Raw genomic sequence first — 9,737 nt, 5'->3', positions numbered from 1 at the left:
TACTATTTAAGTGACTAGTTACAATACATTCAGTATTTTTTAGCTTTTACTTCCGTAAGGTCCTCAGTCAGCACGAAGCTGTAGGTTTATTATTATTGGTTCTCTATCCTGCAGCTGTGCAGGCCATGATGTTAAACAGGAGATGATCTGTCTTTCTCTCTTATTTAAAAACTGTGTGTGCAGTTGACTTATCACTAAACTGTCGCTGTGAAATGACCATGTTATCATTGCGTTGATAGTCAAAACGCACACATGCTTGCATGTGGAAAATGTTGTGCATTGTCTTCAGCACATTGTCCTCCTTACAACTTATCCCCCTCCCCAACCCATCCGTGCGCTCATTTCCCGGATTTTTGTCAAACGGTTTAAAGATTTGGCCTTTCCTATCTTGCTAAACAAATTTGAGGTTGTTGCAAAATCATCAATGAGTGGGCTTTGTCACTTCCCAGCAGAATAGTTTTTTCAGGAAGCTCAGTGGCCCTGGGCAAAGTGCAAAGTCCACGCCCCTGCTCCACCAGTATCCACTGCTCTTTATGCTCATGATAATATTTCTGCAGCATTATCACCACCTCAGAAGGGACTTTAAAGCAGCTGGAGAAAGAGACAAGTTATTTATTTCTTATCTGTTTGTCTTCTGGTCTGTGTATTTGAAGGTAACAGTAACTTTCGCTTTATATTCATAGTGTTCAAATGCATTTTCTATATTAGCTCTTTAGACGTTTTAAGTTATTAACTTGTGTTATTTATTCATGATTTTTTTGGCATTGCAAAAGAACGCAGTATCTGTTGCTGGTGTCTCAGGTGTTGCTTTTCTGCTATGTGGCATTCATGGTACAAAGTGTAACCATTCAGTTATTATGATAATGAATCGTTCAGTCACAAATGCAAAAGAATAACTTGTTCTAGCCTCTTAATTGTGATGCATTGCTGTTATTATTTAGTCATACATGATAGGTCAGACAGAAAAAACAGCATCAAACTGGTATGGACAGTTGTAATAGGCCTTTTTTTTTACTATTTTCTGACATTCTATATGCAAAACAAGTAATCATGGTAATAATGAATAGGTAAATCAATTGGAGCTTAACAGTAATGTTTGCCATATTAAACTGGAAAGCATACAGCAACACATTGACCCTAAAGTTAATACATTTTTTAAAAACTGGAACCAGACAGTGATCTGTTGGTGATCGTACTCGTGTGCAAACAGAGATCTGTTTCAGAGATGGTAGCGAAGCAAATTAGGTTTAAGATTGGAATCAAGCCACTCTCAAACTCTATGAAAGAAAATCATTTTGTTCTGTTACTGCAGTAAAATTTGTATTCTTTTACGTCACATTTTCATTACTAAGTTGACATGTAACTGCGTAGTATCTCAATTGCTCTAAATATAAGGGAGCTGAAAATGAATGCTGTATTTTTAGTTATGGAAACCAAAATTGCCTGCATTTTTAAAACTAACTATTGTATTAAAAGGGATGATAGATGGCAATGAGGGAAACTGGCTAACTGATATTTTTGGGTTATAAGGCAGGACATTAATTTACTTATAATTATTATTTTTAATTATCAAAAAAAAATTGCATTTTCTCTCGAAATGGAAATTGAGATTTTTGAAAAAAATGTTTTTGTTTGTTTATTTTTTAACAACTTCACTTCTTTCCAGATGTGTATTTGCTACATCACTGTCAATCATTATGGGACAGAGCATTTTCATTGTATTGTAATTGGATATTTGTTTTCTGTGGCCACAGTGTGTTGTTTGTCGTTTTTGTCTATGTTGGAAAATGCAATAAAATTTTTTTTTTTTTTTTTTAAAGAAAAAAAAAAAGTTAGTTTTGAGCTGAATTGTTTGAAGCAATTGTACAAAAACATAAATTTTCATGCTCTGGTTTCAATCATGTAGTTATCTTTGATATGATGTCTGAATTGCTCAGTGATGCTGCAGTAGATAATTGCCTCCATGACAGTATTTTCTCTCATTTCTGGTTGATACAGGAGTTTGGACCATTAGGACCAGAGCATGTTGGTGACGGTGCTCCTGCTTCTGGTCGCTCTGAGTGTCCAGGGAGGAAATGGCGAGGAGAGCCAAGAGTCTCAGAAACCGGGCCATGTCTCGGTGGTGATAGTGGGAGGAACAGGTGACCTGGCTAAGAAGTACCTGTGGCAGGGCTTCTTTCAGCTGTACGTCAACCAGGTCAGCAGTGGAAACACCTTCTCCTTCTACGGCGGCGGGCTGTCGCCTGTCGACACGGCCAAGCCGATCTTCTTTGAGATCCTGAAGGCGGTTTCCTGCTCGAAGGACGTGTCAGAGGAGCGCTGTGCCGTGCTGAAGGACCAGTTCCTACGGCTCTCACAGTATCTGCAGCTGAAGGACCAAGAAGACTACCAGAACCTGGCCAAGCTCATCAAGGAAGAGCTCCAACAAGAGGGAATAACAGAGGCAGGCCGGCTCTTCTACCTCTCAGTACCTGCATTTGCATATGCAGATATTGCTGAAAAGATAAATAATAGCTGCAGGCCGACCAGCGAGGCGTGGCTGAGGGTGGTGCTGGAGAAACCTTTCGGCCATGATTACAGGAGTGCTCAGGTCTGTTTTTATGTGTTTTTATATTATGCATTTGAGCAGCTTTGATACTGTGATTGTGTGTGTTTTTTGTGCTGCTTACTAGAACTTTCTGCAGGATTACTACAGTATCTATTTAACCCTTTGATGCACAACATATTGACTAGGCCTGGGACGATAACAAATTTTGCTGGACGATATATTGTCCCACAAATTATTGCCGATAAACGATATTATTGTCAACATGATAATATATCATAATAATGCACACCCTTTCAAATACAATACACTTTTATTTCTCAGTGTTTTCTACCATTGTAATTGTAATTTTAAGAACGTTTAAATATCCTAAATAAATAAAACAAACTTTTTTTTTTTTTTTTTTTTTTAAAGGGCAGCATTTATTTTGCGATGTAGCAAACTCCACTTTCTGTGAGCGCACAGCGTTTATATTTACTTTGTCGACCAGTGTTGACTGTCGGGACGAAGGCTCTGCATCTCCAGGTGCAGTTTTTTTCCCCAGCTGGGAAAACTGGGTCGGGTGGTTCTGCTTTAGATGGGCATGCAAGTTTGTTGTGGTGGCTTTTTTTGTTGCCACCACTTTTGAACAAATTCGGCATACAGGCTCGTCCGTGTGTTGATGGGCTCACCTTTTTCATTCGGTTTGAAACCGACATATTCCCACACCGGGGCTGTGGCATTTGGCTTTGCAATCATCTTTTTTCCTGGCGTTGCTCCGCACGAGGCTCACCTGCTGCACTCTGTGTGTAGCCAATGCTAGCGGCCCAGCCTTCCCCACAGAGACAAAGAGACTGGATGACTGACAGGAGGGCTCACTCCGCTCATTCTGCTATGGAACAAAAGCGATCCAGCACAGAGTGAACCCTCTGGTCATCCAGCCTGCTTGGAGGCAACAGACGAGGAAAACAAACACGCATGCGCATGGCGATATATCGAGGCCGGCAAAATTATTGAGTTCATTTAATTTATTGTGCGATTAATTGATTTATTGATTATCGGCCCAGGCCTAATATTGACCCCCTTCTAATACACAACATGGGTCAAAAATGACCCGCATTCATTCCCCATGTTATTTAATGCTGCTGTGTGTTTCTGTGCTCTATCTTTTGATATCAACTTATTTTATGATTGAATATTCCAAGTATTCTTTAAATATCTTGTTTTTTATAACAACAGATCATTATTTTCATTTTGCCTCTTATACTTTATGAAGAAAAAACGTTTTTGTATTATTACATAGCTAACTACTTGGCTAAGTAGCTTGCTAAGCTAACTACTTAGCTTAGCAAGAAACTTAGCCAAAAAGTTAGCTAATGAATTAGCTTAGCAAGCTACTTAGCTAAATACTTAGCCAAGAAGTTAGCTTAGCAAGCTACATAGCTAAATACTTTGCCAAGAAGTTAGCTTAGCAAGCTACTTAGCTAAATACTTAGCCAAGAAGTTAGCTAAGTATTTAGCTTAGCAAGCTACTTAGCTAAAAAATGGATATGGGTCATTTTTGACCCATGTTGTGCATTAAAAGAGTAGTGACACAAAAGGGGATTTTGTTAAAAATAATAATAAAGGAAAACATAAAATTAGGATGTATGATGATCAAAACAAACTGAGGAAAACCTGGAATACTGAATGATGAAAATAATTTATTGCAAAGATATAGAACATAAAAACTCTGTCGGGTCACTTTAGACCCATGTTGTGCATCAAAGGGTTAAGCATCTGATCTATCTTATCCATCTACTCTATCTAGGTGCTTGCATCTGAGCTCGGAAACTCCCTGAAGGATGAAGAAATGTACAGAATCGACCATTACTTGGGGAAGCAGGTGAGAAAAGTCTACACATTCTATGTCTGTGACCCTGTAATGGAGACGTGTGATTTAACGGTTTAATGTTTTTCTGCTTTTGTGAAAAGGTCGTTGCAAACATACTTCCATTTAGGACACAGAACAAGAAGTTTCTGGATCCCATTTGGAACAAGCACCACATCGAGAGAGTGGAGATCGTACTGAAAGAGACTCTGGATGTAAAAGGTGATTGAAAATTGTGTAAATGTTGCACTTAAAGTATAAACGGTAACATTTCTGTGTTAATATGTCTAAAACAACCATACCTAGGTTGTTTTGTTGGGTTGCCTATTATCCCAAATATTCCCAACCATGCTAAAAGTTTTTATCCAGGTTAAAGCAACATTATCACAGTTTACAACTACATATTTGAACCTGATGAGGGGTTTTAGTCATCAGACGTCTGGATCTTAATTTATCAGAGAGACAAGTCGGAGAAATACTGATCTTTAATCCTTTACCAGGTGAAGAACTGTATTTGGTAACTTCAGCGGATATCCAAAATAAAAAATAAAAATATTTCAAGAAAAAAGTTGCAAATTTACTAGACTAAAGTGGCAAATCTACAAGAAAAAAGTCACAGATTTAAGAGAAAAAGAGTGCAAAAAAAAGCTTTTTTCTCGCAGATTCTGCACATTTTTTTGTAGTAGATTTGACACTTTGATCTTGTAAACTTTTTTCTCAAAATATTACCCCCCTCCCCAGGGTTTTTTTTACACATTCTGGCAGTATGCATTCTCATCCAATATTCTCTAGGGTTGAAATTTGGAATTTGCAAGTATTTCAATGAGTGTCCTATTAAGGGTTAAAGTGAAACTATTGGGTGTTCTTTAACAGTTTTAATCACATTTTCCCTTTTGTTTTGGAGATAAGGACACCACTGAAGATTATTCTGCCCCCTGGCAGCAAAAAATTACATATTGCACATTTAAGTCTTTTTAGAAAGGAAAACAATTGCACAAATTCCTAAAGATAAAGTAATGTGTTTGTGTGTTTGCTGTTTTCTCCTCAAAGGTCGTATTGCCTTCTATGACCAGTACGGGGTGATCAGAGATGTGATCCAGAACCACCTGACGGAGATCATGACCCTGTTGACCTCCAAGCTCCCCATGAACCTGAGCAGCACGGAGGAAGTCCTCCGGAACAAACTGGACATCTTCAGCTCCCTGCTGCCTGTAGGGAGGAACCAGGCCGTGACGGGCCAGTACCAGGAGTACAAAGCAGCCGTCCAGCAGGAGCTGAATAAGACCAAAGACCACATCAGCCTCACGCCAACATTTGCAGGTGACAGATTTTCTTTTTCTTTATTATGGCCCCGTTTACACAAGGACGCTTTCGGGTAAAAATGACAAAATATTTTATCGGAAGTGCCTTTCGTTTAGAGCAGGGGTGTCAAACTCAAATACACAATGGGCCAAAATTTAAAACTTGAATAAAATCGCGGGCCAACATTGAACAAATAAACCTTTTAATATATACCAAACATGTTTTGCTTTAACATTAAATATGGAACCAGCAACGCTTATAAACATACAATATATAACTAAATAGTGCAGACATGCAAAATCAAATTTCAAATAAAAAACACATCAATGTCATTAATTTATTAAATAAAAATTCAATAAAAATCGTATGTCTCTTTTGATATTTGCATCCTTCTGATTTAAATATCAAAATAAAGTTTTTCAACAGGTTAATACATTTAAAAATAAAATAAGAATAATAAATCTAGTATTAGCGGTAAATGCGCCGTATAATACCGGCGGGTCAGCTTTTATAGTACAATAATTATATAATAATTTGATATTGGCTCGCCAAATAAGATTACACTGCGGGCCAAATTTGGCCCGTAGGCCAGAGTTTGACACCCCTGGTTTAGACGGTGACGGCGTTTTTGGGGCTTAAAGAGGCAAAAATCTGAAACCACGCTCCAGAGTGGAAAAGTTAAATCCTCTCCTCCATAGCGTGTCGTCTACACTGACAAGACACAAAACTCTGATCTGATCTGCTCACGTTCTCCTGAAAACGCTCGTCTAAACGCGGAATAAAAAGTGAAGACGCAACGCCACTTTTGCGTCTTCTGTTGAGACCGTCCTCATGTAAACGTAGCCTATGATTGTATATATTCCTCACTGTTGTAAACTTGCTCTACAACAAATCTAGCTGTGCTAATGATCCTCTCTGTGTCTTTCAGCTGTGTTGGCCTACGTGGATGAGGCCCGGTATGAAGGTGTGCCCATTCTTTTGATCTCAGGGAAGATGTTGGATGAACGGGTGGGATACGCACGCATTCTGTTCAAGAACGACATATTTTGTGTTCAAAACCACAACAGCGTTCACTGCAAGCCCAAACAGATAGTTTTCCACTTTGGGCATGGCAGCCTTAAATATCCAGCAATTCTTGTCAGTAAGAATTTATTCAAGCCCGTTTTAATGGACAGTGAGTGGAAAGAAGTGACTGAGCATACAGACGTCAATGTTCTAGGTTTACCTATTTCAGACTATTATGTCCAAACTCCATTAGAGCAGAAGGAAGCATACTCAGAACTTATTTCTCACATTTTTGCTGGACGTAAGAATAGTTTCATTAATACTGAGAACCTGCTGGCGTCCTGGGGCTTATGGACGCCGCTGCTCAGCAGCCTAGCGCTGACTTTCCCCCGCATCTACCCCGGGGGGGCCGAGAACGGAGACCTGCTGGACGTCCGCGTGAAAGGGAAAGAAATCAGCTTCAACAACGAAGTGGTGATAATCGGCTCTGACCAGGCGGGCGGCGCCTCGGCGAAGGGTTTCCAAGTGATGCAAGGCAAATTCCGCAGTGCTGAGATGGTGTCGGCGTGGTCGGAGGAGCTGGTGGACCGGCTGGCTGCAGATATTCAGGCAGCAGCGGAGGCAGCGGTGCGTGAGGGAGGCGTTTTCCACCTGGCGCTCTCTGGTGGGGCCACTCCACTCGCTCTGTTCCACCGGCTGGCCCTGCACCACTTCTCCTTCCCCTGGACGGACACCCACGTCTGGATGGTGGACGAGCGCTGCGTGCCGCTGACCGAAAGCGAGTCCAACTTCCGCAACCTGCACGACAACCTGCTGCAGCACGTGAGGATCCCCTATTACAACATCCACCCCATGCCGGTGCAGCTCAACCAGCGTCTGTGTGTGGAGGAGGACGGAGGAGCACTGCTGTACGAGAAGGAGGTGGCTAAGCTGGTGAACGGCTCCAGCTTTCACTTTGTGCTGCTGGGAGTGGGCTATGACAGCCACACGGCCTCTCTGTTCCCTGGGAGTAAGGTGGAGGAGTTCGGAGAGCGTCTGGTGGTGCTCACCGAGAGCCCCGCCAAGCCGCACCAACGCATGAGCCTCACCTTCAGCGCCATCAACCAGGCTCGCACAGTCGCTCTGTTAGTGATGGGCAAAGGCAAACATGAGCTGGTCACCCAGCTGAGCCGAGCAAAGGACAATCAGGACAAATATCCTGTCACTGGGGTGAAGCCTAAAGACGGCAGGCTTGTCTGGTATATTGACTATGATGCACTTTTAGGATAGGAATTACATTCCAAACTTTCAGTTGGAAAACTATTTTTGTAGCTGCTTTAACCCTTTATCAGGCAAAGAACTATATTTGGTAACTTCAGGTTATATTTTGAGAAAAAAGTTGCAGATTTACGAGGAAAAAAGTGGGAAAAAAATAACTTTTTTCTCCCAGATTCAACACTTTAACCCTTAATTGTGCACTCATTGAAATACTTGCAAATTCCAAATTTACATATTACATACTGGCAAAATGTGTAAAAAAAACATACGAAAATAATATTTTCAGAAAAAAGTTTACGAGATTAAAGTGGCAAATCTACAAGAAAAAAAGTCACAGATTTAAGAGATTTAAAGTGGTGAATCTGCGCAAAAAAAGTTGCAGATTTACGAGAAAAAAGTGGAAAAAAAGCAACTTTTTTCTCCCAGATTCACCACTTTAACCCTTAATAGGACACTCCAAATTTCAACCCTAGAGAATATTGGAGGATATTACATACTGCCAGAATGTGTAAAAAAAACATACGAAAATAATATTTTGAGAAAAAAGTTGACGAGATTAAAGTGGAAAATCTATGAGAAAAAAGTTGCTTTTTAGTTTCTAGTAAATTTGCAATTTTTTCTCAAAATATTACCTGAAGTTACCAAATATAGTTCTTTGCCTGATAAAGGGTTAATTGGACATCTTGTTGGTGGAAAAAATGTATAAGCCAACACATTTGCTGCAGGTGTTTTTTTTCTCTATTTAGTTTTTGACTGCAGATAGAACCTGCTCAGTATCAGCTGGACTCTCAGCTCATCACCTCAGTACATCATACTGAGGTTTGCAGTATCCAGATACTCTCCACAACTTTTACAAAAGGAAAACCGAAACCGGGCGAGCAAAGTTGAGTAGAGCCATGTTTTCATTTTTTCAGTTTGCTAATGAAAAATTCCATGCACTTAACATTACTGCTTGTTTTTTTTATTGATCGAAGGTGTCTGGCAGGAATGTTGAGTTTCTAATTTGTAGTTAACCCTTAATAGGACACTCATTGAAATACTTACAGAAAAACATTCTGTAGAAAAACATACAGAAATAATATTTTGAGAAAAATGTCTACGAGATTAAAGTGGCAAATCTACGAGAAAAAAAGTGGTGAATCTGGGAGAAAAAAGTAGCTTTTTTCCCACTTTTTTCTTGTAAATCTGCAACTTTTTTCACACAGATTTGCCACTTTAAATCTCTTAAATCTGTGACTTTTTTTCTCAAAATATGAATCTAGTAAATTTGCAACTATTTTCTCGAAATATTACCTGAAGGTACCAGATATAGTTCTTGCCTGATAAAGGATTAATGGGTTGAAAACAACTATTATGGTTCTTTTTTTATTGGAAGTTCAAACTTCATTCAAATCTTTTTCTGTGTGTGTGTGTGTGTGAACTCCATATGTAGCCTTTTTTATAGTTTCTCTAAGCCTAATAATGTGAGATGAGTGAAAATCTTGAAAAATATATGAAGGATATGCAGTTTACAAATTACAGGTGATCTAATACTATATGCATATCTGATATTGTAAACATCTGCTGCCGAAATCCAATTCCAACAAACAAAGATGTATTTACTTATAATCAGAGTGTTTATATGATCTCTCAGGTGATTTTTTTGAATATGCAGAAAGGCAAAGTATAACTGTCTTTGCTACCTTAAATCTACATTTTATTGATTGTGTTTTCTGCTTTGAGTAGCTTGAAACTGGCTTAAAATTTCATAAGTGAGTTAAAAAAAAAGACATATCAGTG

The 9,737-nt window shown here is 39.4% G+C and overlaps 1 protein-coding gene across 1 annotated transcript; it reads left to right on the top strand.

Annotated features, from left to right (window-relative positions):
- The first annotated feature begins 495 nt into the window (after window positions 1-495).
- Window positions 496-8,394, top strand: h6pd (hexose-6-phosphate dehydrogenase (glucose 1-dehydrogenase)). The gene is made up of 6 exons (XM_059328734.1): window positions 496-653; window positions 1,999-2,590; window positions 4,335-4,409; window positions 4,499-4,616; window positions 5,445-5,714; window positions 6,625-8,394. Exons 2-6 carry the CDS (start codon window positions 2,024-2,026, stop codon window positions 7,968-7,970), a joined length of 2,376 nt encoding a protein of 791 aa, XP_059184717.1. The 5' UTR covers window positions 496-653; window positions 1,999-2,023; the 3' UTR covers window positions 7,971-8,394.
- Window positions 8,395-9,737: the final 1,343 nt, after the last annotated feature.

Source organism: Centropristis striata, chromosome 3, assembly GCF_030273125.1.
Source record: "Centropristis striata isolate RG_2023a ecotype Rhode Island chromosome 3, C.striata_1.0, whole genome shotgun sequence".
Classification (NCBI taxonomy): Eukaryota; Metazoa; Chordata; class Actinopteri; order Perciformes; family Serranidae; genus Centropristis; species Centropristis striata.
The sequence above is the reverse complement of the archived record's forward strand: the minus strand, read 5'-3'. Positions and strand labels throughout refer to the sequence as shown.

Excerpts from the sequence above, each read along its gene's own strand:
- h6pd (XM_059328734.1), top strand. The coding sequence starts at position 2,024 with ATGTTGGTGACGGTGCTCCTGCTTCTGGTCGCTCTGAGTGTCCAGGGA. Across the intron at positions 4,410-4,498 it reads ACCATTACTTGGGGAAGCAG|GTCGTTGCAAACATACTTCC; the intron begins GTGAGAAAAGTC and ends TTTTGTGAAAAG. Across the intron at positions 5,715-6,624 it reads CCTCACGCCAACATTTGCAG|CTGTGTTGGCCTACGTGGAT; the intron begins GTGACAGATTTT and ends TGTGTCTTTCAG.